Source organism: Quercus lobata, chromosome 11 (genome assembly GCF_001633185.2).
Source record: "Quercus lobata isolate SW786 chromosome 11, ValleyOak3.0 Primary Assembly, whole genome shotgun sequence".
Lineage (NCBI taxonomy): Eukaryota > Viridiplantae > Streptophyta > Magnoliopsida > Fagales > Fagaceae > Quercus > Quercus lobata.
This window is the reverse complement of record NC_044914.1, coordinates 2,074,728-2,094,687: the sequence shown is the minus strand read 5'-3', so window position 1 is coordinate 2,094,687 and position 19,960 is coordinate 2,074,728. Positions and strand designations below refer to the sequence as shown.

At 33.8% G+C, this 19,960-nt stretch overlaps 4 protein-coding genes across 5 annotated transcripts; 2 read left to right on the top strand and 2 right to left on the bottom strand.

Moving 5' to 3' along the window:
- The first annotated feature begins 72 nt into the window (after nt 1-72).
- On the top strand, nt 73-868 carry LOC115968472 (tyrosine--tRNA ligase 1, cytoplasmic-like). Its single transcript, XM_031087876.1, has 3 exons — nt 73-260; nt 397-542; nt 766-868. Exons 1-3 carry the CDS (start codon nt 120-122, stop codon nt 866-868), a joined length of 390 nt encoding a protein of 129 aa, XP_030943736.1. The 5' UTR covers nt 73-119.
- An 834-nt stretch (nt 869-1,702) lies between these two features.
- LOC115967251 (plasma membrane ATPase 2-like) lies at nt 1,703-3,338 on the top strand. Of its 2 annotated transcripts, XM_031086312.1 has the most exons (4): nt 1,703-2,238; nt 2,565-2,597; nt 2,734-2,815; nt 3,021-3,338. In XM_031086312.1, exons 1-4 carry the CDS (start codon nt 2,131-2,133, stop codon nt 3,098-3,100), a joined length of 303 nt encoding a protein of 100 aa, XP_030942172.1. In that variant the 5' UTR covers nt 1,703-2,130; the 3' UTR covers nt 3,101-3,338. The 2 variants fall into 2 exon arrangements, with proteins under 2 accessions (XP_030942172.1, XP_030942173.1); XM_031086313.1 differs by lacking the exon at nt 2,565-2,597.
- Nucleotides 3,339-5,071: 1,733 nt separating this feature from the next.
- LOC115967980 lies at nt 5,072-6,764 on the bottom strand. The gene is made up of 2 exons (XM_031087165.1): nt 5,452-6,764; nt 5,072-5,342 (listed from the first exon to the last, which is right to left on the bottom strand). Exon 1 carries the CDS (start codon nt 6,712-6,714, stop codon nt 5,452-5,454), a length of 1,263 nt encoding a protein of 420 aa, XP_030943025.1. The 5' UTR covers nt 6,715-6,764; the 3' UTR covers nt 5,072-5,342.
- Nucleotides 6,765-6,796: 32 nt separating this feature from the next.
- On the bottom strand, nt 6,797-9,965 carry LOC115968470 (glutamic acid-rich protein-like). Its single transcript, XM_031087875.1, has 4 exons — nt 9,793-9,965; nt 7,481-8,232; nt 6,880-7,097; nt 6,797-6,802 (listed from the first exon to the last, which is right to left on the bottom strand). Exons 2-4 carry the CDS (start codon nt 8,223-8,225, stop codon nt 6,797-6,799), a joined length of 969 nt encoding a protein of 322 aa, XP_030943735.1. The 5' UTR covers nt 8,226-8,232; nt 9,793-9,965.
- Nucleotides 9,966-19,960: the final 9,995 nt, after the last annotated feature.

Sequence of the window (19,960 nt, the reverse complement as noted above, 5' to 3'; positions counted from 1 at the left end):
CTTTAATACGCTGGTGATGTAGTCGTTATTTTTACTTCTATTATATTTTGCTGCAGGTGTGGTCACATTATGGGCCGAAGTGATGAGGACGACTTCACTGCAGCACAAAATTTCTACCCATGCATGCAATGTGCTTATGTGTGGTCTTTATTTGTTTTGGTTACTGGTCATTTACAAACATGTTACCCAGTTTAGAACAAGGTCAGGAGCAGATGTCGAAAAGTGATCCACTATCTTCAACTTTTATGGAAGATGACGAGGTAGGGTGCATGTATAGGGGTATCAACTTGCCATATAGGGGGCTACATAGTGTTTTCTTTATTAGCTGCACATAGCATAATGATACTGGATTATAAACTAGGTTAACCTTAGATTTAGTCTGCCTCCATGTTGTAGGCGAAAGTAAATTTGAAGATAAAGACAGCATACTGTCCTGCAGATATTGTGGAAGGGAATCCATGCTTGGAGTATGTGAAGTACCTCATTTTACGTTGGTTTAACCAATTTGTAGTAGAGCGCAATGCAAAGAATGGTGGTGACAAGTAAGTCATAAGGATTTTATTATGAAAGCTTTACTTATTTTATTTAGTTAATGGTACGACATCTGCCTTTTCACATGCATGTCAACCCTTGCATCTTGTTCAAAGTCCGTGCTCCTTACGAATAGACCTATAGATGCTTGCGCCATTTTTCCAAAATCATTTTCCATTGGGAATAGTAACTCAGATTGTTTTCTTGCAATGTAAATTTTCTCTACAATCCAAGAGGTTCGAAAGCTTTGAAGAATTGGTTGCTTACTATGAAAGTGGAAAGCTACATCGAGCTGATATTAAACCAGCCTTCGCAAAGGCTTTCAATAAAATACTAGAGGTATGTTGTTTCCTTTTATCCATTTAGCTGTAATTAATGCCTCTTAGGTAGATTGATTCCCCATCACTTTGGGGAGTCATGCCACTACTTTACACATTTTGGAGAAATGATGTTCGACTTCTGCAACCCATTACCATGTTGATATGATTAAATTGGTAGGACCTTAATTTCATTGGCCCACATCCTTTAGGGTAAGTTTGGAACTGCCCCATCCAAACATAGGGTGAACTTTCAATCACTATGAGGCTATTGCAAAGTATGCTCAAGGGACCGTATAAATCATAAAATTCCTAAATTCTGTGCTCTACCATCTTTGTTCTGTCTATTTGTCGCGTGTAATATAACACTTCAAGCATGACAATAATGCAAAAGATCTTTTGAAAAGGGTTAAGGTATGGTCGATTGGCTTTTAAAATTAATTTCTTTTCATAATGCGTTTTGAAAATGTTAAGAGTGAGAATTAGCAGTTGCACATATAAATCGTGCCTTCAATGAAGGCTTGCTCTAGTGGTCTGAATTAGCAGTTGCACTAGTGGTCAAGGCTTGTTGGAATGACAAGTGCCTTTCACCAACAGTAGTTGTGGGTTCAACCTTAACCACTAAAAAACCCCACAAATATAACTAAGTTTTGTGCACTTAGTACTATGACGTTGCAGCCAGTTGTATTCCTTCATTGAGAAACATACTCATTTTAGGCAAATATTACATGCAATGTTTTGAAAAAACAAAACTATTATGACATACATATTCAAAATTTCAATTGCATTGGGTTTTGATTAGAATTATTGCTTTATTTGTAGACACAGATATCACTGTTATATCAACCCTCTTGAAGCATTGGAAGGTGAACAGTCCAGGAAAAGAAGGCAGACCGTTTCTTCATCTTCCAGGGCTTGTTCAAGCTTTATCAGATCATGTTCTGCTTTTTCCTACGATAGATATTTCCCATCGTCTGATTGAGCTCTAACATATTATTATCCTTTGAAAAATGTCCTCAATGATTGGAATTATTTTTAATAAAAACAAAATATGCAATGTAAAAACGTTGTTAGTATACCACATAGATTCTCCAATGACACTTTAAGCTTGTTGGCCTTTGCTTCTGCTTCATTCATTCTGACTTGTAGCTTTTCCAGCAACATCTTCTTCTCTTGTACCTCCTCTTTGGATTTTCTAGAAAATACTCCAACGACTATGTGTGTGTGTCCACACAATAATCAATGGAATTATGACTACTGCTGAACGAACTGAGATTTCTTGATGAAGCTCGTCAACATTCGATGCAGCAGATGCATTTGCTTCAGCACCGTATGCATGAGCGCCAGAAGATGCATCGACCAGGGAAAAATTGATAAAGACATAAATAATGTAAGTAGGATTTACATTTGATATTCATCTAAAGTGTGAACCTCCTTCAAATTCAGGATCGTACGCTGAAAAGCAAATGCTTTTCCCATTTCATAATCTCAAACAAGAACTTGCTTCTCAATATCACCCTGGAAGGTTGATTCCTAGACTTGAAGTTGTTACTTGTCATTTTTATGTGTACGCAATAAGCATGCAAAATATATCAGAAACTTTTGTAGTACCAAACATGATTGTTACACATAAGTTGTCATGTGTTTTTTCCATAGTTTTGTTTGTATATATTTTTTGTTTAATGGTAAAACTAATTAGCTTGCATGAATATACAGATATATGCTGTCTCCATAACCATAAGGACATTGGTAAGCTAGGAGTATTTTGCATTTAAAACTGATATTGTTTAGTTCATTTTCACTAGCTGGTCTGGCTAAAGGTTAAATTTTGAGCCTCTTTGGTTTCAACTTTCTTAAGTCTCTTGTTAACGCAACCTTTTTGCAGCTTGGTTTTGTGGTTCTAGCTTTGATATGGGCAGATAAGTTCCCACCTTTCATGCTTCTGACCATCGCAATACTGAATGATGGTATTATTTCAACGAGGCTCTTGCAAATATTTATTTCTTTTGTCTATTACTTAGCTAGTATTCTTGGCCTCGTTTTCTTTGTAAAGAAACTAAATTGTTTGCAAAAACTATATAATTAATTAAATTGATAAATATATGAATCATAGATTTTTATTTTTGCATTATATGGGAAATGTGATAAAATTCTGTTTGTGATTTGTATTAGGTACCATCATGACGATTTCAAAGGACCTAGTAAAGCCATCTCCAATGCCTGACAGTTGGAAGTTGAATGGGGGGATTTGAGACGAACATTGTCATTGCCATCTTCTCTTGGTTTGGTTACCGTCTTCAAAGGGTGGATAACTTTCTTTTCCGTGCCGTTTCTTAGTGTGATTGCAAATTTTGTATAGAGAGAACAATGTATTGAGATGTGGATATTTAAGCCTTGATTGGCAGGAATTTTATGTTTTGTATAGAGAGAACTATGTAGTTGACACATTTTTTGGATCAAAACCTTGTGTCTCATATTATTTGGAGTTAATATCATTTCACTATATTGTCAAAAGCACTCATTTGGTGTTATGGAGTGGAATAGTTTATTCAATGCAATGCATCTACAGGTTACAATGCGCATAAAAATTTTAAAATGTCATAATCGAATATAAAGTATATGTGAATTTAAAATGATCAGTCATATGCAAAGTATCTAAATATAACCTAGCAATAATGCTAGCTGGAAGGCATAACAATATAGGAGCCGGTGATTCCAATTAATTGACGACTGAGTGCGGCAAAAGCTACTTCCATGAGGAGGACCATTTATGAAACGTGTATTTATTATATAATTTAGAGTTACCAGTATTGGCATTGGGGTTTGGGTAACACAGGAGCTCAATCAATTAAAGTTAAAAAGAAAAATAAAAATAAAAAAATCCTAGTGTACACATCTACTCCACATAAAAGGAGGCCAAGTGGTTAAAAACAAAATTACAAAACATAAACTCAAGTTTTTCCCTTCAAAAGTTCTAAAAAGCTAATTTCTAGAGAAGAACAACAATTGTCACCTTTAACAAAATTAAATAAATAAAATATAAAATTTTTAATCCCATGGAACTCGAGACCATAACACTCGCGTTCCACTCTTTAACAAAATTAAATACATAAAATAAAAAATTTTAAAAAAGTTAAATATAAAAAATGAAAAATTTTCAATCCTCATGGAACTCGAGTCTATAAGACTCGAGTTCCTCTCTTCAACAAAATTAAATAAATGAAATAAAAAATTTTAACAAAATTAAATTAAAAAAAAAAAGTTCATTCCTCAGGAAATCGAGTCTATAAGACTCGAGTTCCTCTCATTTAAAAAATTAAATACATAAAATAAAAAATATTTAAAAAAAATAAATATAAAAAAAAAATTTCCAATCCTCATGGAACTCGAGTCTTAAAGACTCGAGTTTCTGCAAAAGTAAATAACTAAAATAAAAAATTTCCTAAGAGAACTCGACTCTATAAAACACGAGAATCAAATACAGAAACTCGAGTTTCATAGAGTCGAGTTTCACTGGAAAATTTTCGTTTCTTCATTTTGCTCTGTTTACTCAGAGAGGTCCAAAAGGGTGCTCTGTTCTGCCCTGTTTTTTCCAGTGGAACTCGAGTTTCATAGACTCGAGTTCCACTGGGAAATTTTTTTTCTTCGGTTTGCTCTGTTTACTCAGAGAGGTCCAAAAGGGTGCTCTGTTATGCTCTGTTTTTTCCAGTGGAACTCGAGTTTCATAGACTCGAGTTCCATTGAGAAATTTTTTTTCTTCGTTTTGCTCTGTTTACTCAGAGAGGTCCAATAGAGTGCTCTGTTTTGCTCTGTTTTTCCCAGTGGAACTCGAGTTTCATAGACTCGAGATCCACTGGGGAAAATTTTTATCTTGGTTTTCCTCTGTTTACTCAGAGAGGTCCAAGAGGGTTGCTCTGTTTTTCTCTGTTTTTTCCTGAAGAACTCGAGTTTCATAGACTCGACTTCTTTTGAAATTTTTTTTTATTTTTTGTTTTGCTCTGTTTTCCTCTGGTCATTCCAGGAATCATTGACTGGGGGAATTTTTTTTGCTTTTTTCCTGGTTATGCAGACAAACCAGAAACTGAAACGTGTGCATGCACCTGGTGAGAAGCAAAGATGGACAAACTACGAATATAATCCATAAACACTCATTTAGAGGCAAAGAAGCTGAGAATGTAAATACACGTAGATTACATCAAACGAAACTACTGAAACTTCTACGCTCTCTATACAAACATGGTTTTACAATGCAAAATGCAGTTACATCGCAAGAAAAGGCATTCTCAATATCAACGTTCTAAACATGCCCAACCACGCTTAATTTGCAGTTCTAACCATACTACTGAAATCACAATCTTCATAGGCATACATTGAATAGAGATTTACAAGCACATTCAACAAAAACCAAAAAGTTCACATAGAGCCAATACAACGTAGTCACTTTTCCTAACATCGGTTGTCCACACAACAAAAACATCGTCCTTGGAAGCATGCCTGAAAAACGTAGAGTAATCACATTAGGAGAAAAGATAGTAAACATTAGGTGAACATGGAATGAACAACAAATATTTAACCGATGCATAAGTATTTGCCATCTACCTACCTAGTGTGGAACATGACCGCTTGTGGAAGCGCCACGGGACTGCGGACATTTTCTGCGGTTATGCCCGGAAGCATGACACAGTCCACATGTCTGCTTGGGCTGACTCTCTATCAAATCTGCATCCTCCCTCCGCCATCCCGGTTCTCGATCCTTATTCCTCACTCCATCCATCTCATTCCTTATTCTCGACTTCACTGGTCGACCTTTGGCCCGCAACAATGCTGGATTAGGCAACCACTTTGGCCCTATGGGATCCCTCCACAAGGCCGGAGACTTAGGAACCACAAATGCATGCTCATAAGTGTTAATGGCATTGTTCAAACCATAACACGGGTGAATATATGTGGTCGAATCAATATTTAAATAGTCACATACTCTGATTGCATGTGAACACGGGATCCCTATGTTTTGCCATTTCCCACAACTGCATGTTCTTTCCTGTAACCGAACTTCATAACTGTGGTTTCCCCCTCCTGCACTACACGTGTTGAGTTGGGTAACTATTTGAAATATCAGCTCTTCATTGCTAAATGGCTTGAGATAATGTTTCTCAGATTTACTCTTATTCTCATCCCACTTGGAGAAGGCATATTTACTCCATTTCTTACCCTCTGAGAACTCAAAAAGGTATTCTTTGCGACGGTCGTGGAAATAACTGACAAGTTTGTTCCAAGTGAACTCAACCAACGCGGCAATAGGAAGGCCCCGTGCACCTTTCAATACACCATTGAAGCACTCTGATATATTGGTTGTCATTGCCCCAAAGCGTCTCCCACCATCATGTGACTGGGTCCACATATCCACAGACTCGCTCATTAGGTATGTGTATGGAAGATAATCTTGATTCTTTTCCTTGCCATCCTTCCCCGTCAACTTCTTCTTATTTCTAATGGCCTCAATTTCCGCCTGCTTAATGGTCTCCATTATGGAGGTAAATTTCACTGCCTGACTAGCATATCCGGCTTTCAACGCCGCTGACTTCAGAGTCGAGTTCTGAAAATGTGTGTTAAAGTTGCTAGCAACATGTCGAAGGCAATATCTATGAAATACCAGTGCTCTTCCATCATCCCTTCTAGGCCAGTTTGCAATGGCATTTTTGATACCGAGATGTCGGTCAGAAATTACGCAAATGCCTTCGTACGGTATCACGCGGCCAATCGCATCTCTGAGGCATTGTAAAAACCACCTCCAACTAGACCCTGACTCAGAATCCACAATAGCAAAGGCAAGAGGGAATACCTTGTTGTTAGCGTCGGTTGCCATTGCAACCAACAACTTTCCCTGATATTTACCATACAGATGGGTCCCATCAATACTGATAATCGGCTTGCAATATTTGAATCCATCAATGCTTGGACCGAAAGACCAAAACACATAATTCAAAAATACTGTGTCATCTTCACCGGTGGATGTGGTACGATAGAACACCTGCGTCGTCGGATCCTGATCAATATATGCCATTAGCAACTTCTGCAACCTTTGGTAAGACTCTTCCCAATTTCCAAACATCTTCTCAATCGCCTTTTGTTTCGCATCCCACACCTTGTAGTAAGAAGGCTTTTGTCCCTCATATTTCGACTCTATCATAGATCTGAGATGCTTAATTGGGGTAGTGTGATCCTCACATAACTTCTTAAGGATGTCATCTGCAATAAATTTACAACTCATCATTCTACCATCATTTCGCACCCCAGTCCATATACACGTGTGAGGACCCTTGTACACGGTGACCATCCATAGATTGTGGAACTTGGGCTTCATGACTACGCAGACATACCACGTGCATGACTCATCAACGCATTTCGCACAAAGTTTTGTCGTGGTTGACCTACTGATGATAAAATGTTTGTTTTCCTTGAGGGCACACTTTGTTAATACGCGTTGCACCTCCATTTTATTGGCAAAAGTCAAGCCTTTGCACAAATTCATCCCCTCTCTCCAGCTAGACACAAATGGTGTCTCAATATGTGAAGGATCAAATACATTATCCCAAGTATTTTCAGAAAATGACAAGGCAGGTGGTGAGTACACAGGGATTGTGTCTGTAATGTTTTGGACACTAAGAACATTGTATGCATCAGGTTGACCACCGTCCAATGTCTCATCGTCATCAATGTCCCTCTCAAAGTCCCTAAAGTCCCCTTGTTCAATCCTGTCTTCAATCTCATCTCTATCGCCAAATCTTCACCGTTAATGGCAATATTTTCATCAACATAGTCATCATCCTCATCCTCATCCTCATCCTCATCATCATAATCATCATCATTCTCATCATCATTCTCATCCTCATCCTCATCATCATCATTTCCGGCATGAACATCAGCATGCTCTACATGTCTAAAATACTGGTATTGAGCATATGGAACTGTAACTTGTAAACTTGTTTGTGTTTGTTGGATTTCCTCCTCAATACCAACTTCTGCACGTGGCTCCAACTGTATGTACAACTCAATGTTAGTTACTTCAGGTATTCTCTCCAACTTGTCAAACATGATCTTCACATGTTTGTCTGCTTCTATCGCCATGTACTTGTAATTAATCCGATGCTTCAGGATTTCATTTGGCATGCGATAAGTAATGTGTATGTTGTGCATAGCAGGGTTCTTACACAACTCTTCCATAACCATCATCTTCAATTCGTCAAGGGTCTTCAACCTACGATCAATTTGGGTATAATAGGTCTTTATACCCGGCCCTTCAAATGGCAATCCCTTGTTCGCATTGGCATTCTTCAACGGACCACCGTGGTATATGATTATATCAATTTCAGGCATTGTGAACCTGTTACAGTCAAGTTACTATGTTAGTTAACAAACATTTTCAATTTCATCATACATACAAACTGAACATTTTTTCGTGCCATTTCTTAGTGTACTACGACTATATTTAACAATTGAACATATACAAATCCATCTATCCTTCCTATATACAAGAGGCTAATTACAGCAACATGGTATGAGAGGTAAACACATGTAAAGCAAGAGATAATTGCAAACGCAATTTTTTTTAACACATACAAAATTGCAAAAGATAATGGGGGACTAAATAATTGCAAAAGCCCCTTCAAAAATGAATAAGAGAACCTCTGCTCCATAATATCTGCTCCATAATATTTTGTTCACACATACACATCTATATTAACCTGTACTAATCTATACTAACCTATACACATCTATACACATCTAACATATATTAACCTGTACTAGCCTATACACATCTATATTAACCTATACACATCTAAACTCAATCTGCTACACCACTATATAAAGTGTTAGGGACTTTAAAGGTTTCACTGGAAAAAACAAAATGTAAACGTCCACATGATTTACGTATAACAAAATCAATGGTTCTTAAGTTTGCATCTTGTATAGAGGCAGACAATTCCTAAATAAAGGAACTGTCATGTTCTAGTGCTACGTTTACCATTTACAAAACTGAAAAAGGGCAACTCAAGCAGTTAAAATTACATTAATGTCTCTAGCACCATGTCAGAAAGCAAAATGAAAGAAATATTAGGCAGCCCTTAAAGTACTTCTTAGTAACTACACAAATAATCCTCTCCAAGTTATTTTTTTACTATATTCTGAGATGCTCACAATTTCCAGGCATGGCAAACAACACAGTCAACTCCAAAGCAATACTTACATCCTAGCATCCACACCTAAATCCCCTGAGATATCTGCATACTCATGTCCTGCTAGTCTTTTGTACGCATTATTTATTGTTTGAAGTTTTGTAACTTCAACAATTACTATAACCATGTGCCCATTTTATGTCTTTTAACAATAAATTCAAACAATCCACTAGCTCCTTCAAGATAAAGTGGTGACTCCACAATCAAGCAACACTCCACATATCAGATAACAAGGGAGACGTACATTGCTATGAATCTTTCATAAAATTTTCTAACCTACAAGAATTTGGTGAATCTAATTCATGAAAGATTCATTCTCTTTAAAATTGGCAGATTTGATCAAGATGAATTAATGCAGGGAAACACCTCAAAAAGAATAAAGTCAATGAGAACAGAATTTTTTTTATTTCACCAAAATGACTACTGCAAAAACATATTTTTATCAACATGGTTAAGATTAATCACATGAATTAGTAATAAATCAAAGAAAATATAACAAATAATATATAGCTCAAATGACATGCAAGCCAATAAAAACACGGAATTGAAATCAACAACAGTGTGATACTACAGAAGAACATCTTATATTAGGAAAATACATGGAGTCATTGGAAAACCCACAAAGTCATTGGGAAGTTCTCTTAGTGGCAAAACCCATACACAACTAATACCCAACTACAATAACAATCAAATCAAAAAACCCATACCTGAAATATGAAATTCTTGAGAGGGAAGAGCAGTGAGAGAGGCAATGTGGTGAGTGAGAGTGAGAGTTAGTGAGGCTGAGTGTATGGGTGAGAGTTGAGGATGTTCTGTTTTTGGGTGAGAGTTTGAAGATACTGAGTGTGGACTGAATAATATAGTCCAAGGAACACGTTCTGCAAACTACTGCTATCTGTTTTTAAGTGTGGACGGAACGTATTGGTGTAACAGTTTGACCAGAACTCGAGTCTTATAGACTCGAGTTCTGTTCAAAGTTTAGCCCACGTTTTGGATAAGTAAATCTCGAGTCTTATAGACTCGGTTTGCGCGACAAGAAACTCGAGTCTATAAGACTCGAGATCTGTTGTAATTATTTGTTCATGTAATTTCAATCTCGAGTCTTATAGACTCGGTTTAAGTCAATCGAAACTCGAGTCTTAAAGACTCGAGATCCGCGTGGCAATTTTTGCCACCTCAGCAGTGCAGAAGAACTGGAAAGCGAGTGTATAAGAGTCGGGTTTTAATTGAATCTCGAGTTTCAAAAACTCGAGATGCTAGTTTTCTTAATTGTTTCAAAACGTGCCTAACTAACTATTTTGAATGGCTGAATGATTCTACTATGCACAATACCTCCTATGAATGATGTTGGAAAGACCCAACAAGTAGTACTGCGGCCCAAAGCTTGCACACCCATATATATATATATATATATATGTGTGTGTGTGTAAGTATCTGAAAATAAAATAATATAAATTAAAAATGCTTTTAATTTTTTAGTTTTTGATAAAGTAAAAAAATGATTTTAACTTAAACATAATAGAATAGACTAATCGAATGACAGGTGAAGAGAGCAATTATTAAACTTATGCTTTGGTCCTTGTTCTATTTTTCATTTTAATTATTGCCAAAACAATAGTATAAACTAGAGAAATAATTTTTAAATATAATTATTTCAGGTTTCAGGAAAAAGCTCAAATTGGAGTGTCAATTGGTCCTTAGTAAGGACGTCATAGTGTGGTTAAATGGCTTCTGTAAAAAATTTAAAATTTGATTTTGGATCGATGATTGTGGTTAAAAGGTTCCGGTTAGAAACTTAAAATTTGATTTTAGATCAATGATTTTAGGTAGAATTTGAACATAAATCCTTTATTTGAGAGAAAAAAAATTATCATTTAAGTAAATTAGAACCCACAAATTAATTTGAATTGATTATAAAAATAAGAAATTCACCAATTACCTAGCATCATTTTTTGGGTGCTTTTTGTTTGGTTAAATTTAGTATAATAATAATAATGAACAAAGTTTCTCTGTAAACTATTTTGGAGAAAAATTCTTCAAACTTCTCATATATATATATATATAAATATATATATTGTGAATTTTCAAAATTTAATTGTTGAATTTCATGTTCTTTATGTTTTTAATATGCATATTAAATTTCATTCAAATCAGATGCTATTTATTATTCAATCAATAAACTTTTTTTTTATACATAATTTTAGATTACAAAAACTTGAAATTTTAACTTTTTTTTAATGACATAACAATTAGTTTTTTGTTTTATTAAAATTTTGCAAGCACAAGGATATAATAATCACATGTAATCCAAATGCTAGATTTTTAAAATTCACACTTAATATAAAAACATATAAAAAATTTGAAGATTTTTTTTCCAAACTAGTTTTGAGAAAATCTTTGTTAAGAAACAATTGATACTCTATAAAAAAAATTATAAAAAAAAAAAAAAAAAATTAGAATCATTGACAATTGATACTCTTATCTTCTATATATTTGTTAATATGAATAATACTAGAGATATAAATTATTTTACAAAAAAATTTATAAACTACTAATGTAGTGATTGATTATTGGTAAATGAAAAAGTGAAATTAATGGTGAGCCTAGATGAAAACCAATAAGAGGTTGGCCACATCAACATTTTATAAAAATGTTGTAAAATAGTTTGTGGCTTTATTGGAAATGAAAAATCAATTAATAATTATGTCAAAAATTTTCAATCTTAACGCAACTAATTTATCTCACCTTTCAAGTTTCCAATAAGAATCTTCGTACATGTGAGAGCAATGTTATTAAACCTGGCATGGCTGGTCGAACCGATGACCCAGCACATTGACTGGGTCGGGTGATCAATTGGATCGGAAAAGTATGTGATCCGGTTAAAATCGGTGCAACCTGGTGGGTTTTAAACAACCCATATGACTTGGTTGGGTTTTATTAACCTGGCCAAGTTTGTGAATTGTGTAAAATTACATTAATATATCCACTTTATTGAATCTTTTATTATTTAAATGTGTGATAATATGGTAATTTAAACAAGAGAAAACCTAAAAAAAATCCAAAAAAAGCATTGTTCCCTGTGACCTGCTTTGTGGATTCACACTTTGTACTTTGTAGTTTATATGTGTACCATCACTTTTTAGTTTTCACAATTCTCAAAATTTACTACTACGAGCTGCTACTGTGCATAAATTTTTTTATGCTTTGAAGTCTAAACAAATGTACTTGGCCAACAATTAGCATGTAAGTATGACCATATAACTCTATGCCACCAACTATCTTCTTTTGTTTAGGTTTTTTTTTTTATATACTTTATTTCTTGTTTGCTTTTTAGTTTAAGCATCTTTGGTTTGATTTTTTTTTTTTTTTTTGTGTGTACAGTGTGAGTGTGTGGCATTGTTTCTTCTTTGAGTTTTGACTATTTTGTTGCTTTATATTTGTTTGTTGTTTTAGGTTTTAGCTGACCTTAACTTTACTGACAATTATAAATTAATTTGTTCGTTTCTTCTAATGCTATTGCTTATGAAATATTGATTTTGAATTATAATGGCGAGTTTAATTTAGGCATATGCCTTTTTTTTTCTTTTTTTTTTTAAAATTTACATATTCAGGTTATGCTTTCTCTAACTTAATTTTATATTTTAAATTTTTTAAATTTTTTTTATTTGACCCTGCGGTTTGACCGATGACTCACTGGTTAAACCAATGACCTAGCTCATAAATCGGGTAAACGTTCGGTCTGAATAACTATGCGTAAGAGTGAAATGTGATGAAGCAAATCAACTTTAAATTGTTGGAAGGAAAGCTAAAACCGTGTGGGACCGTTGGTTAGAAAGATTGCACTGCGGAAACTTTGAGGAAGAGGGATTTCTTACTCTCTAGGAATTTATGTTATTTCACTTTCATATATATATATATATATATATTTGTGAATTTTAAAATTTTAATTATTGAATTTCATGGTTTTTTATGTTCTTAATATGCATATTAAATTTCATTCAAATCATATGTTATTTATTATTTGATCAATAAACTTATTTTTTTATACACAATTTTAGATCACAAAAACTTGAAATTTTAACATTTTTTAATGACATAACAATTAATTTTTTTGTTTTATTAAAATTTTGCAAACATAGAAGATATAATAAGCACATGTAATCCAGATGCTAGATTTTTAAAATTCACATTTAATATAAAGACATATAAAAAATTTGAAAAGTTTCTTTCCAAACTAGTTTTGAGAGAAACTTTGTTAAAAAATAATTGATACTTTATAAAAAATAAAATAAAATAAAAAGACTAGAATCATTGACAATTGATACTCTATCTTCTATATATTTTTTAATATGAATAATACTAGAGATACAAACTATTTTACGAAAAAATTTACAAACTGCTAATGTGGTGGTTAATTATTGGTAAATGAAAAAATGATACTAATGATAGGCCTAGACAAAATCAATAAGAGGTTGGCCACATCAACATTTTATAAAAATATTGTAAAATAGTTTGTGACTGTAGCATTACTCTTGTTAATGTTATTGGAAATAAAAAATCAATTAATAATTATGTCAAAACTATTCGATCTTAACACAACTAATTTATCTCACCTTTCTTTTCTCAAAAAAAAAAAAAAAAAAAATTATCTCACCTTTCAAGTTTCCAATAAGAATCTTTGTACACGTGAAAGTGAAATGTGATGGAACAAATCAACTTTAAGGAAAGCTGAGACCGTTGGTTGGAAAGATTGCACCAGGGAAACTTCGAGGAAGAGGGATTTCTTACTTTTTAGGGATTTATGTTATTTTACTTTCAGATATAAATATATATATATATATATATATATATTGTGAATTTTGAAAATCAATTGTTGAATTTCATGTTCTTTATGTTCTTAATATGCTTTTTAAATTTTATTCAAATAAGATGTTGGTTATTATTCGATCAATAAACTTATTTTTTTATACACAATTTTAGATCACAAAAACTTGAAATTTTAGACATTGTTTGGATTTTTATTTTTCATCACTCATCACTCTTCACTCAATTTTCGTCGCTCATCACTCATCACTTAAAATACCCCATCACTCTACACGAACTCTGTTTGGCACCATCACTCAACTTATCATCACTCAATATTTTTTCATTGTTTGTGGGACCCATGCCTGACACACTTACAGCCCCTAATAACTCTCTCTCTCTCTCTCTCTCTCTCTCTCTCTCTCTCCTCTCTCTCTCTCTCTCTCTCTCTCTCTGGTCTTTTTTGCATTAGGTTGTATGGAGACCTCCCTCCACCCTCTTCGGCCGATGAAGACAAGCCCAGCAACACCACCGTCTGGTCCAACAATGCCAAGATGGCTCCGCCGACTCTTCGCAAGTCCTCTTCGGTCTTCGCTCTGCCACAAACCATTCTCAAATCTCAAACCAAGGCCAAAACCCAGTGAAAGAAGAAGAGGGCGATGGAGGCAAAGGTGTGAATGGATCTCGAACCCAATGAAAAAAAAAAAAAAAAAAAAAAAACTTTCAGTGAGACCTGCCTCTACAATCTCATCTCCTTTGCAAAATTTCAGTACTTACCCACTATTCTATACACATTTTCACACTAAGAAACGTTTTATCTATTTTTCTCTGCCTCTTCTTTCTCTCTATTTTTCTTTCTTAGGTTATGGATTGTGAGAAATGAGAATGTGAATCTGATTTGACTTGGTACACAAAGATTGCGAATTTCTTGACTTTCGAAGATCTGGAAGCCTTTTGGGTCTTTGATTCAGATCTGTGTTTGCAAAAAAAAATCATTTTTTTTTTATAAATGTTATGATCTTTAACTCCGAAACCCACCAGTGTGAAAGGAAAAAGAAAAAAAAGAATAAGAAGAAGATCACTGAACCTAGAGAGAGAGAGAGAAAAAAGTTGCGGCTGACCTCTGACCATGGGACCTAGTATATTGTTTTAATTACAGAAATGCCATTGAAAACAGAGTTATGGAAACTGAGAACACCTAAAATATGTTTTCAGTTTCCATAACTCATCACTCAAAAATCAGAGAATTGAGTGATGGAAACAAAAACTGGAAACAGAGTTATGAAAATCCAAATGGACTTCTCAGCCATGGGTCCTACCATTTTTAAGTTATGAGTTATGAAAACAGCAAATCCAAACAGCCCCTTAACTTTTTTTAAATGACATAACAATTAATTTTTTATTTTATTAAAATTTTGCAAGCACGGAGGATATAATAAGCACATGTAATCCAAGTGCTAGAATTTTAAAATTCACACTTAATATAAAGACATAAAAAATTTGAAGGATTTCTTTCCAAACTAATTTTGAGAGAATCTTTGTTAAAAAATAATTGATACTCTATATAAAAAATTAAAAAAAGACTAGAATCATTGACAATTGATACTCTATCTTCTGTATATTTCTTAATATGAATAATATTAGAGATACAAACTATTTTACAAAAAAATTTACAAACTGTTGATGTGGTGATTGATTATTGGTAAATGAAAATGTGATATTGATGGTAGGCCTAGATGGAAACCAATAAGAGGTTGACAATATCAACATTTTGTAAAAATATTATAAAATAGTTTATAACTGTAACATTACTCTTGTTAATATTATTGGAAATGAAAAATCAATTAATAATTATGTCAAAACTTTTCAATCTTAACCCAACTAATTTATCTCACCTTCCAATCAGAATCTTCGTGAAATGTGATGGAACAAATCAACTTTAACTTGTTGGAAGGAAAGCTGAAACCGCATGGGACTGTTGGTTGGAAAGATTGCACCACGGAAACTTTGAGGAAGAGGGATTTCATACTTTTTAGTGCTTTTGTTTGTTTTGTTTTTTCTTTTGGTGGCAAATTCAAACTGCTTTTTTCTTTTTCTATGGAATAAAGACGGTGAGTCTAAAACAAAAAGTCATTGTTTTGCAATTTCTACTTAACTTCTTAGAAAAAATGGAGACGCGTAGGAATTTCTCAGCTTTAAAGACTCTTTTTCAAAGCCTTCATTCCTATTCCCCTTCCTAATGATTCTTCAGCTTTAATTTAGTAGTGGAATTGATTCGAAAATCATATTAGATATAACTTTACATTTTGCTAATCAAAGCTGTAAATGTAATTTGACATACGGTGCTCAATTTATATCCTCATTGTGACAATGTGACATAAATGTCAATAGTACACCATGAATATAATGGTGGGGAACCAATAGTGGTAGCTCTAGGAATTTTTTTTAGAGTAGTCACTAAGAAATTTAAATTATACAAAATTTAATAAAGAGACAACTTAAATATATCAACGTCACAAAAAAATCACACAAATACATGAAATATTACAATTTTTTTGTACTAACAAAGTGAAAGAAAAAAAAAAGATTAATAAGAAATAAAGTGAAAATTGAAAATTGAAAATGCTAAAATGAGAACAATAAAGCGACCACAATATTTTCATAACAAATCTTATACAACAAACTGTTATTGGTAGGTAAAACATATCAATGTTGAGCCCAAATTAGAATTAGTAACAGTTTACCACATAATATTTATTGTGAAAATATTATAGATGTAACATTACTCTTATTTTTGTTGAACTCAAATTTTTGTAATTCTCATGTTAGGGTGTTTAACATTTTTATTCGGGTAGTCCAAATAGGTAAATTTAGTGTATAATTTTTTTTTTTCTGTAAGTATATATATACATTTTTTTTTTCAAGTCAAGATAGTTACAGAATAGATTAGTTTAAACTAATTATTTATATAATTTTTGTTTGCTAGGTATAATTTTTTTTTTGACAAGATCCATTACTTACATATAAAAGAAATGTACTTTATCAAGATCCATTACTTACATATAATAATTGCAATTTGCTTCCAACAGCCTTGGAAGCGTGAAGGCGTGATTGTTGTAATGCGTTCATTTCTTAATGAAATTACAATTTTTTTTTAAAAATAATCCATTACTTACATATGTCCATGTTGAATGGACACTACAAGAAACGAGGGTTATAGCCATGTTTAGAGCATTTGAAGCAGTGGTGCTATATAAGTATAATGGTATTTTTTTAGCTCTTTATAAAAAAAAAACACTATGCAACAGTGGAGCTAAATCTAAAAGATTTAGCTCCTTAGCTACAGTGCACATCTATCTTTAGATGTTCACTGTAGCTCACAGGTAAAAAAAAAAAAAACTTTTTTATTACAATTCTCTCTCCTCTCCAATTAAATTTACATTTCCTACTCTCTCTCTCTCTCTCTCTCTCTCTCTCTCTCCGGCTTCTCTCTTTCTTCTTTCTTCCTCAATTTTTTTTCCTCTCTATCTCGCCGGCCAGCTCCCTCATCTCCCTCATCCCTCAGCTCGCCGGCCAACTCCCTCATCGCCGATCTGTTCCGCCGACCCAGCTCGCCGACCCACCCCAAGCCCCATCGCCCACATTGATTCTGACGACGATTCCGACGAGGAAGCCCCCGAAGCTGCAAACACTGAAACTCCGATGAAGATGACTCCTCCATTCGCACCTTCACCACAGCTCGCCTGGACGCCGCCAACGCGGGTGGACGCTCCGATTCGGCTCAGCTCGAAACACGAAGATCAAGACGGAGAATCTGAGCTCCTCCGCCACAATTAAGATCAAGAATCTGGGTCCCACAGCTCAGGCCGGGAGCTCAGTGCCTGGAATCGTTGTTTAGAAGTGATTGATTCAATGAATTGAGAATAGAAATGGTGTTTGTGGAATTTGTGAATGTGGTTGTGGTTTTGTTTTTGTTTTTTTTTTTCTATGTTGTGTTGTGGTTGCCAAAGTAGATGGTGGTTGTGGCCGGTGGTGGTGGTGGTGGTGGTGGGTGTGGCTGATGATAGAGGTGGTTGTGGACGGTGCTGTGGAGGTTTTTTTTGTAGTGGGATATATTATTTTATTATAGTGGTTATATTATTTTATTGGGATGTTTATATTATTTTATTGGGTTGAAAGCTAAAATAGATCCACTGCTGCAGTATGTGTGGAGGTAAAATAGATAAAGTAACTTTTTGTGTAGCTAAAAAGCTAAAAATATAGATTCACTGCTGTGGATGCTCAGTGTACTTCTTGGACAAGTACACTACAATACTATAATAGTGTACTTGTCCAAGGAATGTGCATATATTATTGTAAATAATTTTTAATTTAATATTACCTTTTTATTTTTGAGTTGTTGGATATTGATACTATGAATTACTCTTTTACGTTATTTACATTTGTTATTACTATATCTTTTTTTCAATTTCAAGATTCCTCATTTTGTTAATTTTCCCTTTGCCATTGTTCCACCTTGTGATTTCAGTTTTTTTATGAAACTCTCTCAGTTGGGTACATCACTTTTCCAGGCCAAGACATTATTGCCAATCTGTTGGGCAAATGGACCAAATGAGACTTATCAATGAGCAAAACGCAATGAGCGTGACCAAACAAGCCAATATATGATTTTATCTGTTTGTGTCCATCTTCTCACAATATGTTTCAAATTTGTTAAATAGTAGAAATAATCGTTCTTTTTGGAGCTTTCTAAAGGGACATCTTCAATTCCTTTTTATTAGAATGATACATATACACAGGAATGTAGGTTAGATGACGAATAACATTCGAACAGAGAGTGAAAAAAATGGCATCAACTTGTGATGATTAGTAGATATTGCATCCCCACTTTACTCCTCATCTATGTGTTACAATGCATAGGGGACCATAAGTTATTAAAAATTGAATCCATTTTAGGCCTTAGACTAGTCTTAATTATGAAATTAGAGCTATGATTATGAAAAGTTTGTGGCACAATTTGTTTTTGAGTAATCTTATTGACTCATGTAGAAGACTTGCTGAAATACTATGATATATAATTACCCCGTCTTGTGACTTTCTTTGCATAGTGAATAGGATTGGGTTATGTACTATGATTTTCAAAGTACCAAGTTATTCTAAATCTAAATCTCGAATCTCATTCAACTTTAAAGCAAGTTTGGTAATAAGGTAGCTAGAACCTAGAACAAGCTGAAAGCCATCATTGCTTGAACCCAAAGCTTCGATAACAACAGATATGGTGGGTGAAGTGGAAGCAGTAATACCTTTAAATGACACAAGATTGGTACTTCTCTAGTAAAACTCTTTCAACTAATACAAAGATACAGAAAGAGAGTTCTATCAAAGGAAAACGGACAAACAAAAATATGTCTGAAGGACAAGGATTTGGATTTCAATCTTTAGTTTTAATGACTAGAATAAAGTATGAAATGATAACTTTTTTTTTTTTTTTTGAAGTTTTGAAAAGATTTGAGATTTAGTAGTGTTCATTTGAGATCCGCTTATTTTGCTGAAACTGGAAACTTTTTACTGAAAATACTATAGATAAAGGTAAAAATTAGCTGAATAGTGCAATGGAACCTATAAATTATACAAAAAGTGCTGTGGGACCCATGAATGGTAGCAAAAATAAGTTGAATAGTAAAATAAGTTGGCAAAAATAATCCATGCCAAACGCACACTTATTATGGGTCTGTTTGAGATCTATTTATTTTGCTGAAATTGAAAATTTTTAACTAAAAGTACTGTAGATAAAAGTAAAAGTTAACTGAAATAGTACAGTGGGACCCATAAGTAGTACCAAAAAGTGCAGAATAGTAAAATAAGTTGGCAATGAAACCTATGAATAATACTAAAAAGTGCAATGTGACCCATGAATAGTAACAAAAATGAGCTGAATAGTAAAATAAGTTGGAAAAAATAATCCATGCCAAACATACACTTAGGCTGCGTTTGGTTCGGTGTAAATCGAATTCCGAGTGTATAATGAATGCAGGGGAAAATGAATTCCTGTAAGGAAATTAAAATCAGAAC

Coding starts and splice junctions, on each gene's coding strand:
- LOC115968470 (XM_031087875.1), bottom strand. CDS start 8,225: ATGCCTGAAATTGATATAATCATATACCACGGTGGTCCGTTGAAGAAT. Junction 7,098..7,480: donor ATTACAGACACAATCCCTGT/GTACTCACCACC, acceptor AATTTATTGCAG/ATGACATCCTTAAGAAGTTA.
- LOC115967980 (XM_031087165.1), bottom strand. CDS start 6,714: ATGGCAACCGACGCTAACAACAAGGTATTCCCTCTTGCCTTTGCTATT.
- LOC115967251 (XM_031086312.1), top strand. CDS start 2,131: ATGAAGCTCGTCAACATTCGATGCAGCAGATGCATTTGCTTCAGCACC. Junction 2,239..2,564: donor TTGATAAAGACATAAATAAT/GTAAGTAGGATT, acceptor ATGAATATACAG/ATATATGCTGTCTCCATAAC. Junction 2,816..3,020: donor CATCGCAATACTGAATGATG/GTATTATTTCAA, acceptor GATTTGTATTAG/GTACCATCATGACGATTTCA.
- LOC115968472 (XM_031087876.1), top strand. CDS start 120: ATGCATGCAATGTGCTTATGTGTGGTCTTTATTTGTTTTGGTTACTGG. Junction 261..396: donor CTTTTATGGAAGATGACGAG/GTAGGGTGCATG, acceptor TCCATGTTGTAG/GCGAAAGTAAATTTGAAGAT. Junction 543..765: donor GCAAAGAATGGTGGTGACAA/GTAAGTCATAAG, acceptor CTACAATCCAAG/AGGTTCGAAAGCTTTGAAGA.